Source organism: Antechinus flavipes, chromosome 3, assembly GCF_016432865.1.
Source record: "Antechinus flavipes isolate AdamAnt ecotype Samford, QLD, Australia chromosome 3, AdamAnt_v2, whole genome shotgun sequence".
NCBI classification, from domain to species: domain Eukaryota; kingdom Metazoa; phylum Chordata; class Mammalia; order Dasyuromorphia; family Dasyuridae; genus Antechinus; species Antechinus flavipes.
This window is the reverse complement of record NC_067400.1, coordinates 459,789,224-459,808,654: the sequence shown is the minus strand read 5'-3', so window position 1 is coordinate 459,808,654 and position 19,431 is coordinate 459,789,224. Positions and strand designations below refer to the sequence as shown.

General features: G+C 34.0%; 1 protein-coding gene across 4 annotated transcripts in view; it reads right to left on the bottom strand.

Annotated features, from left to right (window-relative positions):
• The window catches only part of ATP8A2 (ATPase phospholipid transporting 8A2), a 769,397-nt gene that overhangs the window by 185,010 nt on the left and 564,956 nt on the right, over window positions 1–19,431 (bottom strand). For all 4 annotated transcript variants that reach the window (XM_051986556.1, XM_051986559.1, XM_051986558.1 and 1 more), the window contains exons 28-30: window positions 10,775–10,849; window positions 4,679–4,801; window positions 612–690 (exon numbers count right to left, since the gene is read on the bottom strand). In XM_051986556.1, the coding sequence (XP_051842516.1) occupies window positions 612–690; window positions 4,679–4,801; window positions 10,775–10,849 (277 nt within the window). The remainder of the gene's footprint in view (window positions 1–611; window positions 691–4,678; window positions 4,802–10,774; window positions 10,850–19,431) is intronic.

The window sequence follows — 19,431 nt, the reverse complement described above, 5'->3', positions numbered from 1 at the left end:
CTTTTTTTAAGAGGGCATTATTTTGGACTACATTTTGGGATAGGTCAAGAAGTTCAAAAAACATACAAATAATACACTTCCTCAACTCCCACCTTTTAGCTCCAGTGAGAACAGACTAAAGTCAATGTGGTGAATTGATCTTCATCCAGAATTCAATTTGAAATGCTATTTCATTCTGGGGAAGTGCTTGGCCAGAAAGTACACTAGGACTTGAGAGCTACTGTGTGAATTGGAATATAGGCCTTGTTTGGGAAAGGGATAAATCTTTAAACTCATTGACAAGAGTTTCATAATAGAACTGTGCCTTCCATCCAACTTTGTGAGTCAAGCATTTATTAACGATTAGGTGTCTTTCACACCTTGTACTTCAAATCCATGTCAGACATAAAGAGAGCTGCTTCTGAAGGTCAGAGATGATAAATGTCTGAGTCTGGAAGTTATAAGCCAGAGGACTGCCTATCATCATTAGATTTAAGGGAAGTATTCTCCTCCCACCCCAGAATTTGTTGTACCTTCCATTTCTGTAGAAAAAGAAAAAAAAATGGCAAACACATTGGCACCAGTAAGACTGAAATGCTACTTGCTGACATTTGAAATAATGAAGCCGTTACCATGCTCCAGTACTTTCATTGGACCCCAGAAGAGAATGATGGAGTGGATCAAGGCGTTGATGCAGTGACCCCAGAAAACCTAAGGGAAAACAAACCAAGGGAGTCAGGAGGCTGTCCCAAACTCTTGACCTCTGTCTAACTCTCAACAAATGCCTTATTGTGAAGTTTACTGGCAGCATGTCACAATTTTCCAAAGCCAGAATATTATTCTTCAAAGTTTTCTAAATGCATTTGCTCATTTACCTTTAAGAATCAAATAACTGCTACTGCAGGATAACACCATTTTACTTTAAAAATATACACATAAGCTTGAGGCGTTAATAGCTAGTCCAAATCTTAATAGTTTGCTGTGCTCAGACTTATTTCAATTACTCAGCAACAGTAAAAGTTTGTTTTTTTAAACCTCTTTTAAAAACAAAAAAACTCATCTCCTTACTAAGTTATTTCTTTAAATGCTCCATTTTGTATGCATTTTCTTATAAAATATTACTTTATAAAGCATATCCTTATTTTTATTTCTTAAAATTTGAGAACTGCTCAGCTAAAAATAATTAGAACATTTCTTATTTTCAACAATAAATGCATACATCTTTAAAAATGAATTCAATATTTATGACTTCAGAGATTAGTCAAACAATGGAACTGGAAAGTCAGATTATTTTCCAAAACATATGTATCTCAATCATTTTTTCTAACCACAGAGATGACAGAAAAACTAGAGTGTATTAGTGTTATTTTAAAAATCCATGACAGAGACATGTTTAAAATAGGCAAGTTTAAATGATATAGTCAACTGTACTGAGCGAAGTGAGACTTATAGATAAACATCTTATAGTTTCTCTTCTTGGCTTTGTTTTTCTAAAGGTTGGTATTTGGAAACTAAGAATCCGGAAGAGAACTTCTATACTTTCTAATGTTTGTGAGGAGGAAAAACTAACAGCAAGATGACCAGAGTATGGTAATATCACTTGCATGTATAGGTCTCTGGGGTGGCAAAGAAAATATTTTTTCTTACCACATGATTATAATAATCCTTTGGGAATATGCAAGGACTCAGGAGAGGCAGTAGGCCTGGCATCCAGAAAGATCTAGTCCTCCCAGTCTCAGCTCTTAGTTTCATACCCTCTGAGGGCATCTCTATCTGCTCTGGAGTAATGTATTATTTGTTTTGTGTATATACGCTGTCTCCCACAAGGACCCTATTTTTCCTTTTTCTTTGTATCCCTAAAATTTGAATACACAGTAAGGGCATAATAGATGTTTTGTTGATTTTGATAACCTGAGATTTTATTTCTGCTGTGTGACCAAGGACCAGTTGCTTAATATGTCAATTCATCAGGCAACTCTTTAAGGTTACAGATAAGCTGCTGATCTGCACTGGGTGAAGGGGGGGGAGGAGGGGAAGGACTTTTCACACTAGGAAATCATTATATAGATGAAGTCACAGAGGAGATCTGTAATAAAACAAGGCTCAAGTTTCTAAGAGGTAATATGGAGGGGAAAAGCCCCTAAATAATCAACAAATGGTGAAACCAACAAATTGTTCCATTTATATAATTACAAATAAAAGTCTACCTATTTACCAATATTACATTATAGGACTGATTCTTAGGAGAAAATTATGAGTATAATTAATATTGATACTTAAGCATAAATATCAATGTTTTTAAAATGAAGCATTCATAGTTAAAAATTCAAACAAACAATTCAAACAAAATTCAGACAATTTTTAAAAATCTTGCCTATAGTTCGGTCTCCCCAAGTAATGAGATCAATATATGTTTGGACTGTCTTTTGAAACTGAATATTCCTTTCATGAGAGTGTCTACTCAGTGATATACACTAGGAAAGGTAGGATTAGCAGTTTCCCCATCAGAAAACATTACTAATTAAATAGATGGTTTAAAGTTACTTAATACATTATTCCATTCTTAGTGTAATGGTAGATTTTGGTGAGCTAGAAAAATCACAGAGTTTTTCAAACATTGCAATGTCTGAGTACTCTAAAAAAGAAAAGTGGATTATCAGTTCTAGATTATATCTTAAACCTATCAAGACAGAAGTATCTAGTCCCATAACAACTTTTTTTTTTTGATATCAAAAGCCACAAATATAAGATCTTTACTATCTTCCTGAGATTTTCTTTGCAATGTATTGGCTACTCTCTAGAATTTTGAAATATAGTCAGATGTGAGTGATAAGGCAGAACATTTATTCCACTCAATACAAAAAAAAAAATCTTACAATGTTATTAAGGGGAAAAAAGGTAATGGCAAAGTTGAAAGGGAATACCAAAAGTTCTTTTGGTGACTAAAGTAAAGATTGTTGATGACTGCAGAGAATAATCCCAGAATAGAGAGAGAATTTTCGCTCTGTCACAAGAAGATGACATTTTCTGGTTTTAAAAGTTTTTCTTTCTCCTTAATTTCTGTGTATGACTAAGGTTACCACCTGGCATACAGAAATAAGTCCCAGGCTGCTTGTTTTATTTTTTTTGTTATTGTTGTTGCATAACTTTTGAAATGATACTCCAATTTATTTTTGGGGCCTCTCATTCCTTTTAAATATCCGCCTTTGAGCTCCAGGATCACTGAGAAACTTGACCATTTGAAACAATGTGGGAATAGGGTAGGCAGGAGAAGAGTACAGAATAGAAAGAAAAATAAACAACTTAAAACACTTGTATATAAAGCTAGTTCTACAGAAGCTGGGATAACCAAAGTACAAGATAACTGAAAGTAAAAAACCAACAAAGAAAAAAAATCATAAAAATAAATTATCCTGGCTTATTATCCAGTATTTAAGGCTTTGGAAGTTCCTTAATTCTTGTTCAAAAATAATGCTACAGATAAAGGCATAAAATTTATGCTAGCAATAGAGACACCAATGAGATGTTTTATTGCTCACAGAAATCATCACAAATTAGGACAGATACAATCAGGAACTGAAGACCTATTCTGCAATAGAGATAATAGAATCAAAATGGCAATTTCCATTATTTCCAATCCCCAATATGATAGAATTTGTACTGTGCTTGTTATGAAGAAAGCCCCCTTGGAGAAGGGAGCTAAGGGAGGTATTTGTTAGAAAGAACAGGGGAGTGCTATCTGAATTTTAATGGTGCAGGGGAACTCTCAGGATACAAATACTAATTAGGCTAAAAATAGTCTTAAAAAAAGGTCTAAAAAATAAAAAAAAGTAATTGAGAACCTAGATTTCACTCCTATACAATGTATAAACAAGAAAGGATTCCCTGAATCCAAAAATCAAGCATCATTTTAAACATATAATTTTGTCAGCTAAATTTATATATACTCTTCTAATTCCCTTGTAGGCAAATTTTCACAACACAAATTTAACTTATATCTTTGTCTCTTTTGATTGTCAGCCTCTGTTAATCTTGATACTTCCAGCTTTACCCACAACTGGCAAGGAATATGACAGATTCTCTGTTGTAGCTCAGACACCATCTTTATGTGCAGCTCAAGGAAACCCTATTTTGTCTTTGGATGTTTTCCTACACATTGGATAGTCCAATTTTGGAACACACCTGTGATTGATTCTATCTTTGAATTCACTATTTACCAGCTGCTATGGGGCCCTTGAATCATACTAAGAAACAAGAGGCCACTCAGTGAATGGGCAGGATCTAGACATCCAGATAAAGGGTTTTGTAATGCAAGGATCATATAACCTTATTTAGAGTTGACCATAAAGCTTTCGACTTTCTATTCCAAATTGGTAAATGAAGGAAAAGATGAACAAAGATTAACAACTGAAGGGATCAAAACTTTCCCCACTGTCCTCCAAATTAAGTCTTTTTCTCCCCATACTTCCTATTACCCCTCAATTCCAGCCATTCCTTACTTTTTTATTGGTTAAATTATATGGAGAGGAAATGAGCCTAGTGTTCTAATCTCCTGTGGTTCAATTCCTTAGGAGAAACTGTTAGGTACAATTCAAAGTCAAAGGGAACAAGAATGTAGAGAGCTAGAAAGGCAGGAGAGGGAGATGGGATCATGATGGCAGTTTAGAAAGAAGTACCTTCAATAGCATTTTTTGCTTACCTTTGTGTTAAATCCCTCAGCATTCTGGGTAATCCTGTAGAGCTGTGGAAACCTGAGCATGCTCTCCTGAGTACAAGCTCGCTCAAAGATTCCCAGAGTGAAGGGTGGTAACGCAGTGAAAATCTATACAGAGAGAACAATGATCATTAAAATGGTCTGTTTGTTTTGCGCACTTTCAAAGTATTTCAGGTTTACAGAACGATGACTTAATTTTCCTGTCAAGCCCCAACCTGAGAATCCCTGATTCAAAATTCTCTAAGCACCTTCAGCACAAAGGAAGAGAATCAAAGGATAATTTCTTAATCTTATTGTTCCTTCCTTGGTCTAAAAATGAATAAATTGAGTCCCTTGCAATTACAGGATACAGAAAAAATTAGCAAACAAGTCCAGATAGATTAGTATCCATTTTCTTCTTCAATATAGGCTAATGACTGTGCAATAAATCCCAGTCAATATCATGCAACTACATTTAATTCCAAAGGAACTCAAGGTATGAATGTGATTTCCTAGACAAAATTTACAACTTAAATTGTAAATTCCAGTCTAGGAAATTCTGTACCTCAAATGTCAGGAAAAAACTTAGATTCATTTATAAAGAGCAAAAACCTAAAAAGGCTATTTGAAAATTATTAGCATGTAAACATTTACATTATAATCCCAATTTCCTGCCTTAATGTTATCAAATATACTTTAAAGATATTATCTATCTATCTATCATCATCATCATTATCATATCCATATGCATTTGGTTTTGGTATTTGGTCACTATAGGACCTTCCTCCCTCCATTTACACATCAGCAGAGATACCCTTGATCCTCAATTGATGTTCACAGTGACATTAGAGACAGGCAAAAGATTCCAAGGAAATCTTTAGCCTACATAAGTTAGAAGGAGATTGAGTATCTATGCCAGGGAAAGAAAAAAATTTTTGGTTAAAAAAAATATAATTTTAAAACAAATAGAGATGAAGTGATTAAGATTAATGAAAATCTCAGCTTCATCACAGGACCCAATCCTGGGTCCTATCCAAGGAACAGGGTCCGACATGGTTTCCCTAATTTGTTTTACAGGTACCCTTGAATGATTTCGTTAGGAGCTTCCCATAGCTTCAGCATAATGAACTACATAGTACTCCTGGATACTTTCCCCATGTCCTAATGAGAGCTGAAAGGTTTAAACAGGAAGCAAGAAACTGTCAAGCCCAAGAGAGAAGACCCCTTCAAGAATAATCATTATCCAAAGGAGAAATGATTTAGACAATCTGTCTATAAGACCCGTGTCCAACACACAAAATAGACTACTGAGTGGCAGCATGATGTAGTGGATAGTGTTGGCACAGGAGTCAGAAAGACAATGACTGTCCTAACAGTCATTATTGTTATTTGTAACCACAGGTTAAGTCTTTTAAGCTCTTAGAGACTAAATAGTATCTAAATACTATCCTAAATAGTAAAATGCAGATCAAAGAATCATCTAGACCAAATAACTTAAAATCTTCAAATATAGCTTAATAATAATAAAAGATAATTTTAGTACCTACTTCATAGGATTATGAAGATTTAAAGTTATGTAGACTCTCTCTAAACCTTGAAGTGTTATATAAACACCAGCCATTATATTTTAATATTATAAAATGTGAATCTGAAGGACACTCTACAATCACAAATTTGAGCCCCATTTAAAAAAATATGCCACATAGGGGAATATCCAAAGACAGTCAGATGACCTGGGTTTAAATCTCAGCTGGTGCAATAAACTAGCTATGTGACCGCAAGCAAACCATTTTACGGCTCTGACCTTGATTTCCTCACCTATAAAATGGGAGGCATAGAACTAGATGGGGATTTTTACACTAAAGAAGATAATCTTGGAGTACAGAGAGCAGTGGTCTTCACATTTTGAGATCTTATAGAACCTTTGGTTGAATTAAAAGAAGGCTGTGGACCAATTTATTAAATGTCATATCTGTGTACATACCAAAAAGGTCACCTTGGTAGAACAGTAATTAGGATGGTACCATTTTTAATGCCAAACCACAGAATGATAATATAAAAATTTATTTATTTATGAGAGGAATCCATGAAGGGAAATGTTACAGTATGAACATTAATGTAAGACATTAGCCTCTAGATTACCTAGAAGGCTCATAAGCAATTTCTCTGGCCATTTTGGAAAAGCCATTGTTTAAATGCCTATGGGAGCAAATATTATCTGCAGTTGTTATTACATTTATATTTAAAGTATTTACCTCTATTCTAGGCAACATTTTAAACTCCACTGAGTTTTCCAACTATACCTAGCAAGGTATACTGTGAGAAGGAATGTGCTTGACTTCATATACTTTAACTCATTTGCAGGTGGGACACATTGCTATAATAAACATTTTCAAAAAACCCAGTAAAGTGAGGCTTCTTACATTTGAAAACATACAACTACCTGAACTACTTCTGTAGGGAAAAAAGGAATGAGCAGAACGATTCTATGTTGAAGTATGAATGGTTGAAATTTTAAGAATGACAATAGTTATTGCTATTAATAACTCAAAAATCAGGAGGAGGGCGGCAGATATGCCAGTTCAATTCTAGCTCTTTTTTTCTGTTAAGTAGTAGATAGCCTGAAATAAATCTTGGCAAATAGTCTTGCCAGAGAGGCTGGCATAATGAGGTAAATATTTTCTATTAAGTTGCCATTAGAGTCAATTAGACTAAGAAAGGTATTTGGAAATGTGAAAATGGCTATAGTACATTAAGAACTAATGCTCAGATGAAAGAGCCAGAGCATAATGAGAAGTTGCAAAAATTAAGCTAAAATATCAAGCCAAAGAATTCAGAGAGCAGCCATAGTATAGTAGGAAGGCACTGGGCCAGAAGTCAGTGGACCTGAATTCCAGTACTGCTTTTGTTATTCATTAACTTTGTGTTCACAGATAGGTCATTTCATCTATATAATGGCTTCGATTTTTTTCATCTGTAGAATAGAGAAATGCACTACAGTAATCTCTCAGGTTTATTCTACTTTGAACTCTGAGATAGTCTGATTTGAAGGTAAAGAAGAAAAAAAAAATCTGTGTTGACTAATTTGGACTATTTAAGGAAAATTTTGAATTTACTGAATGAACAATCACCAGAATAAAGTTTTTAAAGAATTTTGCATGAATGGCTCCTTTGATTCTATTTGTGACTACTGAAATTTTGGGTTGTAAATTCCTTTTCTGAATTCAAAAGAAATCACAGAATTTTAGTGTTGGAAAAGGAACTCAGAGGTTACCTTACCTTACCTCAACCTATAAACCTGAAGCCACAGTGTCTGACACATAGTAGGCATTTAATAAAATACTTGGTGATTGAGGGAATGCTACCAAAGAGTGGTCCAAATAATTTGTGCAAGGTCATATATGACTAATAAATGCCCATATTAGGTCCAGAAATCAATTTTGGGCTTTTTCCATCTATCATGTTATCTTTGCAAACTATGAAAATTAAATTAAAATTCAATTATGGAAGAATTATCAGAGAATTATTAAGTTGAAACATTTCCCCTAAGCTATTATAACATCTTAAGCTAATCCCAACAAATTCATTTACTGCTTATATAAATCGTTTCAAGTTGTCCTTAACATAAGAAGATATTATTGACCTAGTACCATAAGAGAATAGATTCCAGACTAATTTCTGGTAGAGACTTAATTCACACTGATTCAGTCCACCTGCCTTCCAAATCTTATTTCCAGTTGCATGAATCTGAACATTAGTGATTATATATATATATATATATATATATATATATATATATATATATACACACACACACACACAAAATTCTCTAACCAACTGTATTCACCAACTATAGATTCATAGAAGTATTTCTAACACTCGACCCTAGTGTTATGTCCAAAGACTTCTAAAGCTAACTACATAAATGCATGCAGAAAACAAGTTCCCAAAAGGCATAAAAGCAACTTAAATAGGGTTGTAGGTACAGGAGGTATTTGTGTCAATGATGCTTTTGTAGAGAAAAATCATAATATCTGAGAATTAGAAAAGACCTTAAAAAGGCATCTAATCTAAAAAGTCATCTAGTCTCTTATGAGACAAATTTACCCATGAAACAGAAATGGATAGTTGCTTAAAAATCTGAACTCAACAATATGTTGCTTTTAGAACATTAGAGAGATACACACAAAAATAAAATAACGGGCAGGAATAGAATTTATTGTGTAAAAGAAGCAGGAATAGTAATTGTTATCTCACACAAAGTTGAAGTTAAAAAAGATTTAACCAAAATTGAAAAATAGATAAACTACATTATATGTTAGCCATTTTATCCAATATTGTTTTAGGCCATTTAAAACACTCTAAACAATATAAAATACCTGAACATATATTTCTCAAACCAGATACAGGGACTATTTGAACACAAACAGAAAACACTTTTTTATACAAATAAACAGATCCAAATAACTGAAATATACCCATACAGACACAGTTTATGGGTAGGTAAAGCCAATATAATTTTTATATCGACATTTTTTTACCTAATCTATTTATTCAGTGTCATCCCAATTAAATTACTAAAAATTATTTTATTGAGTTAGAAAAAGTAATAACAAAGTTTATTTGGAGGAGCAAAAGATCAGGAAATTCAAAGAAAGGAAAGAAAAAGAAGTAAAGGAAGTTTAATTCAGCAGTATCAGACCTTAAAGTCTATAATGAAGGAGAACATTGTTAAAGTGTAAAAAGGATTATTTGATTATTTTAAATTAAAATCTTCTTGTAAAAATAAAACCTATGTAGCCAAGAATAGAAGGAATTCAGGAAACTGGGAAAAAACTTTTATAGACAATCTCTCAAATAGGATGTGATTGGAATATTGCTATGGTGTTGGAAGAAAATGATGAGCTTGTTGATTTTGAAAAACATGGAAAGACTTGGAACTATGTGAAATAAACATAGTATGGCCTTACATATGTGTTTGAGTATATATGTATATATGTGTATGTTTATAGATATCTATGTACATGAAGATATACCCCTGCTTAATTGAAGCCTTGTTTGGGAGGGGGAAATAAAATAAAAAGTGCCCAGCAGAGAACAAAAGGAAATCAGCAAAGGCTAGGTAGCTCTAAAAACAGTATGTAGTATTTATTATTATATAGGTTTTCTTGAAATGGAAGTTGATGATTATTTTATATTGAATCCTTTCATGATCTGCTGTGAAACATAGCAATTTTTTCCTCTTCTCATTTTGCATTTAAATTTAAAAATTTTTAAAATTGCTAAATAAAAAAGTTTTTTTTAAAAAACGTTATCTAATCTCATGCTCTCATTTTATAAAGGAGAAGCTGAAGTCCACAGAAAGGATAGTATGTCGGAGAGCTGGGCTTGAACCCAGGTTCTCTGGCTCAAGGTCAATTATTCTTTTCACAATGGTAGCCTGCTGTTTAGTATCTCTGAAATGCTACAGTATAAGCTAGATTTCTGTTAACAATTCCTCCTTGTATTTACTGCAAAGTCAATATTGTTGTTTCTGAGTTCAGAAGCAGTCCAATAATTGAATAAGTTTAAAATCATTACAACAGTAAAAATGTTACATTACCATTTTTTTTATAGGATTCAGAAATATGAATTCATTCGTTAGTCTGATTTAAGTAGGAAAATAGTCTTTTACAAATCAATATAGTACAAAAAGAAAAACAATAATTATGCATTTTATGTGCATCCCTATGTTTGTAAATTCAGAAATAATTTTTCTGCAATGGAATATGTTTAGGTAAATTTTAGAAATTTTCATTTGGCCTAAAGAAATATTAAAGTGTCACAGCTCCAATTGCTAAAGAGGTTGCAATAGTATTTTATCAAGATATATGGAGTAATAACTTCATGGGGTGATTCCAGAATGATCTGCCATGATTGAAAACACATGTGTAGAGTTAGTGCTCCTGCAGGATGTGTTGCGGCCACAAAGGCCCTAAAGATGTATTTGTAGTGCATGATATGTATACAGATGATTGACTTAGATACACTTCCCAGACATAAACAACAATGGAATGTTACTGAAGTTCTGCAGGCTATCAAATGGAAATAGAGAGTGCTTACCACATTGTACAAGCCGATGCACCAGCGTTCAAATAAAATCTGTCCAGAAAATCCATTAACAAAGGCGAACCAAAGCTGAAAAAGAAAAAAAGTTGTATGAAGCTTTATATCAATATTGACCTAAATGTTTCCATACACTGAAGAGAAGTGGTATGGAATGTGGACCACCAGCTGGACACAGCTGCTAAGGAATAATTAGCTATAGAATCACAACAGTTGTTCTTTCATAAAATGCATTTTTTCAATAGATCATATAATCAATATTTTGAAGACACTGTCTGAGATCTTCTAATATTTCATTGTATAATTTGCTAGAAAATGATAAAAATAGAATTGCACATGATCACATTCAAATAAAAACAAATTAAGTATTATTACACACATATATGGCATATCTATAGGTTTATAAATAAGTAAGCAGATAAAATTAAGGCATTTATGCTATTCTTTGTTTCTATCTTTCCTATACTCTCATATTTTGTTTTTCTTTTTTCTTTATTAGTATTTTATTTTTCCAAATACATGTAAAGATAGCTTTCAACATTTATTTTTATAAAATTTTGAGTTCCAATTTTTTTCTCCTTCCTTCTCTTATCTCTCCACCCCCCCCAAGGCAGCAATCTAATATGGTTTATACATGTACAGTCCTTTTACATATTTGATGTTGTGTAAGTTGCAACAAAAGGAAAAAAAAACACAAGAAAGAAAAAGCAAACTAAAGAAAGGTGAAAATACTAATTTTTGATCCACATTCAGTCTCCACAGTTCTCTCTCTAGATGTAGATGGAATTTTCTATTCAAAGTCTATTGGGAATTCTCTTAGATCACTTCATGGCTGAGTAGAGCTAAGTCTATCCTAGTTGAGCATTACATTATCTTGTTACTGGGTATAATGTTCTCCTCTCCCTGTTCACTTCACTCAGCATCAATTCATTAAGTCTTTCCAGGCTTTTCTAAAATCAGCCTGCTCATTATTTCATATAAAAAACAATAATATTCCATTATATTCATATGCCATAACTTATTCAGCCATTCCCCAACTGATAGGCATCTACTCAATTTCCAATTCCTCGCCACTCTAAAAAGAGTTGTTACAAACATTTTTGCACATTGAGTCCTTTTCCCTATTTTATGATGTCTTTGGGATACAGACCCAGGTGTGATATTGCTGAATCAAAGAAAATGCATAGTTAGCTTGCTCTTTGGGCATAGTTCCAAATTGCTTTCCAGAATGTCTAGATCAATTCACAAATTCACCAACAATGCAGTAATTTCTCAGTTTTCCCACATCTCTTTCAACATTTATTATTATCTTTTCCTGTTATTTCTAATCTATAGTCAATTTTTCATATGACTATCAATGTCTTTCAGTTTCTTCATCTGAAAACTGTCCATATCCTTTGACCATTCATCACTTGGGGAATGACTAATATTCTTATAAATTTGAGTCCGTTCTCCATATATTTTAGAAATGAAGCATTTTTCAGAAACACTGGCTATAAAAAATTTTCCCCTAGCTTTCTGCTTCCATTCTAATCTTGACTGTACTTGTTTTATTTAAGTAATTTTTGTTTAATTTAATATAATCATTTTGCATTTTATGATGTTTTTTAGTTCTTTTTTTGGTCATAAATTCCTCCCTTCTCCATCTATAAAATGTCAGTATCAGGCAGCAGCTTCAAACCCAAAGTGATGGGCAGATGTGAAGTAATAGTGGAACTGTCGGATTAAGCATACGATTAAGAATAGTGATCCGATGATTATGTGGAGGCCATGGAAGCCTGTTGCAACAAAGTATATTGAGTTATAGATACTTTCTCCAAAGATCTGACAGTCAAACTATCCTTTGCTTTCCTAATTTGCTTATTGAATCACACTTAATGTCTAAATCATCAACCCATTCCCACATATTCTTTTAAATACATATATGTGTGTGTGTGTCTATGTTTATATATGTCTTATGTGCTAACTCCTTAAGGTTTCTTGTCTTTTTTATCTGTGTATTCTTCTCAATTCCAAATATAGTGCCTCATATAAATCAAGAGGTTAAAAATAGTTAATAGTAGGAACACACAAAAAAAAGAATATAAAGCATGTCTTTGATTGAAAAGTGACATACAGACTATAAATGTAATAGGAGTTCAAAGAATCAAGAGCTCATTGCAATATCAGAATAACTTTAACAAGCTTCATTTAGATGAGATTCTAAATTAGGCTTCAAAAGAAAAGTAGGTTTTCGACCTTTTGGAAAAAAGAGAGGACAAAGTAGCTAAAAGATAATCTGATCAACAGTAAAGCAATTATAAACTATCATAACCTTGCATGTACAACTCCTAGCAAGGTGGAGCAACCAAACTTGTTGACTGACTACATTTAGCACCTTTACAAACATATATTAAATGTTTACTGTGAACCAGGTCCTGTATGCTAAGAATACAAGGATAAAAATGGAAGAAAATTATATTCTGCTGGGGAGGGAAGATATGTTGTTTACACAAATAGGTAGGTTACAAGTTAAACTTGTAGAGGGCTAGAACTCTGAAAAGGTGTACTTGAATCTAAGACAGCAGAATACTTAAGGCTAAGTACTTATTCAATGTGAGATAACAATTCTATAAATATATACTTAGAGGATATGGTGATGTGATGGCCCTCCTCAAGATTGGCACCTGCTGAATGTGTTATAGTAAGGTAATCATAGGGAAGACACTTTCTGCCACAGTTCCAGAGTCCAAGATCCATCTTTGATGAGCCATGTGGCAGCTTGCCTATCTCTTTCACTTCTCCTCCTAAAGACCAAGGACTTTGACTGATCCTGACTTTAACTATCCTGAGACCCTCCAGAGAGCTAGGTTAGGCATTATATAAACTGAAGAAAGGAAGAATACTAACAGTTGGGGGGAGGGAGGGGTTAGAAAAGACTTGATCACTGAAATGTGCCTTGAAGGCACATAATTTGAATAAATTAAGCCAATTATAGTGGGTTGTAGAAATTTTATTACATAGATTTTTGTACTAATGGTATTAATTTCCAAGGTTCATCTGTATTTGATGAAGGTATTTTTTTTTGTTGTTGTATACATGTTTAAAATATAAGTCCATATACATTTTTGAATAACAGAATAGTATATATAATATATTATAAGCAAGACTAATTGGCATAATTGACAACTTTGTAGAAGGTAATTAGGATAATTGCCACAAAATTATCAATTGAAGATATCTCTAGACAGATATGTACACTATGATAAAAGTTAAAAATTTGTTACTATAGAAATTTTTGACAAGAACCTGCATCAGGATCAAGAAGAGAATCCAACATGGCAATAAGAGATATGATCTACAATCACATGTCAAAGAGTGAAAACTTAAGTAAGAAAATCAGTTTCACTAATTTGCTTCACTTACTCTTCTTTGGGTTGACTACAGGTCCAGTGCTCTTTCCACTGCACCATCAAAGCTACCTATTTAAAACAAACATTACTAAAATGTAATGCAATATATTTCTTTATTGGTTGATTGGGTGAAACTAACAGACATTTACTTTTTCTTTTTTAAAATAGCTTGTTATTTTTTTAATACATGCAAAAATAGTTTTCAACATTCACCTCTGCAAAACTTGGTGTTTCAAATTTTTCTCCTTCCTCCCACCCCCTCTCATAAACAACAATCTAATATAGCTTAAACTTGAACAATTCTTCTAAACAAATTTCCTTTGCACTATGCAAGAAAAATTAGATCAAAACATGAAAGGAAAAAAAATGAGAAAAACAAACAAACAAACAACATTTTTGCACATGTGGGTCCTTTTCCCTACTTTATGATTTCCTTGGAATACAAACCCAGTAATGGCACTGCTGGGTCAAAGGGTATGGGTAAGTACAGTTTTATAGTCCTTTGGGCAGAGTTCCAAATTGCTCTCCAGAATGGTTGGATCATTTCACAACTCCACCAACAATGCATTGGTGTTCCATTTTTTCCATAAGTCCTCCAACATTTATCTTTATCTTTTCCTGTCATTTTAGCCAATCTGGGAAGGGTGAAATGGAACCTCAGGGTTGTGTTTCTTTGCATTTCTCTAATTGATAGTGATTTAGAACATTTTTTCATATGACCAGAAATAATTTTAATTTCATTGTCTGAAGACATAATCTATGAGACAATGTCCAAAATAAGCAATGAGGAATGGATAAAAGAAATCTATAGACACTCCTTAAAGCCTTTGTTGTTATTCAATCATTTAGTCACTTTGGACTCTTTGCAACCTTGTGATCCATGAAATTTTCTTGGCAAAAGACCATTTTTTTTTCTCCAGTAGTTTAAGATAAACAAGGTTAAGTGATTTATCTAGAGACACTACCAAGTGTCTTGAGGACTGATTTGAAATCAGGTCTTCCTGACTCCAGGCCTAGCACTCTATCCACTAAACCACACAGCTATCCCCTAATCATTTATTATGTACCATAAGGTCAAGGAAAACATTATAGACATGGGAGATCTCTCAGTGCTCTAGACCACAGAAGTATATGCAAAAGTACAGAGGTAGTCAGCCATATACTAAGAACAGCTAGCAGGCCAATATGTCTACAATAGAGTACATAAAGAGAAATGACATTATGGAGAACTTTAAATACTGAATAGAGGAATTTGCATTTTATTAGAGTGGTCATAGAACTGAGTAGGTGATCAATATGGTGAGATCTGTTCCAGGAGTATCAATTTAACAGCTATATGGAATATGTACTAGAAATGAGAAAGATAAAACAGAATAATTGGGAGGATATTGTGGAAGTGAGGATGGACAGAGTCCAAGGGTATGGAACAGCAAATGAAAATGCCAAGTTGGGAGATACAGTATCTAGTCTAAGGAGAAATAAGTTATGGAGGCTCTTTAAAGCCAAATAAAGGATCATATATTTGATTCAAAGATCCATAAAAATCATCCAGATGGAGATATTTAGCAGGTAGATGGCAGTATGAAACAGGAATTCAGAAGATAATGCTGGAAATAGATTTGATTAAGTCTTCTACTTATTTGTGATATTAGATATTAAGATTTGTGATATGATATTAGAAGCTAATAAGATCACCAAGAGAGGAAGCAAACAGAAAAGAGAAAAGGACTTAGGAAAGCTGCAGAGGGGACATCTACATTTAGTAGATGAGGGGAAAAGGACGATCCAGCAAGGGAGACTGAGAAAGTTGGGTCAGGTGGGTAGAAGGGTTAAAAGAGCAATGGAAGAGACAAGAAAAGGAAGTGTGCCAGAGGAGGTGGAGTTTGCAGTCTGAAAGGTGCCGCGGACAAAGATTCTTCATGGCAATAGCTGTACCTAGTAAGAGACAGAGTTTGGCACAAGCCTACTGGGACTGTGAGAATGCTGAACTGAGGCCAGGTTGCTGGCTTACTCTGCAGCCAGAGGAGTGGACCTTTATCCCATCAGGTTATCTACTGGTAGGTACCCAGCAGAAATGTGGGCAGCGTTAGGAGCAAAAAGGAGAAGAAAGGACAGGTCGATGACATAAGCAGCATAGAATCCAATTCCATCCTACTTCCTTGATAGTTACAGATCTAGCTAGACAAGAGAATCCGAACACAATGAAACACTGTTTTCTTAAGGGAATCCACAAAAGTTACATATTTTTAGCATTGGGAGAAGGTACAATCCATCTTTTTAAGGGGATAGAGTGGATAAGTGCTACACATAGGAGGCAATGGGTAATGATTCAGATCTGAAGCCTGGGAGTATTATAGTCAAATCTTTTTGACCATCCAACAACAGAAAGGAGGAATAGGGCAAAATATGAGGGAGTGGCCTTGAACTTTCAAAAATGTGAGAAAAAGGTTTTATTTTTAAAAAGTAATAATGTAAATTGTTTTTTTTTCTTTTACTTTGTGTTACAAAAGCAGCTAGACAGAATAATTTAAATTTGATGCCTATGAGAACTGGCATGATAATTAGAATAATGTATTTAGCATCTTTTCAAGATAGTTCTATTCAAATGAAAAACAGACAAAACTGAAGATCTAGGCTGAAGCTGACCTATTTTTGGAAATGGTTCAAGAACTTTTAAAATGATATCCTTGACTCTGTACATGCTGTAGAGATAATATATATTAGTAATATTATTAAATAATTCCTTAATCATGACAACTCTGTGGGACATCCTCAAACCTGTTTTTTTTTTAAATTCATCTTTAATGGATTATCAACTCTTGTCATAACTCCTGATCTTTCTCCCACTCCCAACAATGGGCACATCTCCCCACCAACACTGCCATGTATTTCCTTGGTACATATTTTTAGTTATATATGTAAATGTTGCCTCTGGTGAAGTGGAAAGTCCTTGAGGGCTAGGGACCATTTTATTTCTATCTTTGTATTGCCAGCTCTCACATGGTGCTTCACAAGTGCTAGACATTTAATGAATTCTTATTGGTTTGCTCTCTTTCAGGTACTAGCAAAAAGAAATGAACATTACAGTTGCTTTAAATAGAATTTATTAGATGAAACAACAGAGATGATTAAAAAACAAAAAAGAGAAAACAGATTTTCATAACATCCCTTCACTCTAACTAAGCAGCTGGGTGACTCAGTAGACACAATGTGGGATTTAGAGTTTGAAGGATTCAAATTCAGACACACAGGTATGTGACCTTGGATAAGTCACATGGGCTTTCAGCCTCAGATTTCTCATCTCTAAAATAGAGATAATTATACCATCTATCTCATAAGGTTCTTGTGAGGATCAAATGAGCTACAATATGTAAAGAGCTTTGCAAGGTTTAAAGTATTATATAAATATTCGATCTTATTATTACTAAGATGTAAATTAAATTAAATATGACCACTAAACATTCTATGATCCAATGAACTGAAAGACCTTATAAAATACATATACTCTATTTCTGGTACCTCTCATAACCACTAATAACTTACTACCAAATAAACAGGAACCAATTTTTCCAACTCTTCACTCATGCTAGGATTTCAATAAATTCTAATTCTAATCAATAAAGCTGACATCCTGAACAAATTCCTCTAATTCTTTGGTCTATAAACTTTCTGGATTAACTACCTCATAGGCAAAAATTGAAGGGGTATGTAACCCAAATATGTATATGGATATCATATGTTTATAGATATATAAACTTATTTTTAAATTATATGTCTTATACTCTTATTGAACTTAAAATAAGAATTAAAAGATGATATAATATTGGTAATATTATATAAGAAACAACTGACATTTGTTGAGTAGGGGAGTGACATGATCAAATACATACTTTAGAAAGATCACTATGGTAGTTGTGTGGAAGACGGATGAGAGAGAGAGACTTTATGACAGGAAAAACAATTAGGAGATTATTGAAATGATCCTGACAAGAAATGATAGGAGTCTGAACTAAGGTGGTTGACATCTGAGTGGAGTGAAGATGGCAGATTTATGAAATGATGTGAAGGAAGAAACAACAAGATTTGACAACTATTGGGATGTGAAGTGAGGAAGCTGTGATAGTCAGTATGCCCACTTAGCCACTCGAGATAATTGTCCAGAGAATTGTTGGGTGATGATGGCTGAAGTAGGGCACTCAATGCTGTGGTGGATAGAGTACCAGGCCTGCAGTCAGGAAACCAGGAAGTCAGATCCTCAGTGCCTCAGGCACTTCCTAGCTGGATAACTCTGAGCAAGTCACTTACCCTCAGAAAAGGCAACCCTGGAGAAAGAAATGGCAAACCACTTTAGTGTCTTAGTCAGGAAAACCCCATGAAAAAAGTCCCTGGGTTCAAGTGAGTCAGACACAACTGAAGAGCAACAGTGGGTGAGTGGACAATGCAGCCACGCTAGCAACAAGGTCATAGCCCCTTACCTTGAGGAGGACTGCCCATGGACCACTCACCACCCACAATCCCCGCTCTCTGATTAGGTCATTGCACTCTACTTTGGGATCAACACCCTAAGGAATAGTTCTATCTGGTTCCTCATCAGAGTACTTTCTGAAGAGTTTTGGTGTTTATACTCAATTATCAATTCAGGTGACAGAAATCACATGCATCTTTCTTCAAGTCCCCACATAGTGTGAGGGGTTCCTACCCCCAGAACGCACAACAGAGCAGGGGATAATCAGAACCAAGAATTTAGTAGGGAAAGATACAACAAAAACAGGGGATGGGTTTGGTATTTGCCTTGTTTTGACAAAATGTTTGAAAACTAAAACTTGATTACATTTTCATTTTGGGATGATCCCACCAGGTGAAATTTGAGGAGAATGAGAACATGCTGTATTTTTAGCATCTTTACAAATTGAATTGCCTTCCCTTTTATTTAATTGTGTGAGAGGCTTGTTCAAGTTGTGTGACACGCTGTGCCATAAAATCAGTCTTTCACACTAGCAAAAGCCAATCTACACAGAAAGTATGGGCACAGTACAGTTCGTAAACACATGCATGTCATTTTTAATGGAACTCTAAGCTATAAAGCAGTACACTTACGTGCCTACAACTATACGCATCATATTATCGGAACGGAAGGACAAAAATCCCCAAGTGATTGTCTGTAGTTTTTAAAATTGTGCTTGTTTAGAGAGGCTATATTTTATTGTCTGAGGCTAATGGAAAAAAAGTCTTGTACCATAACCTTCTTGTTAACAAGGAATA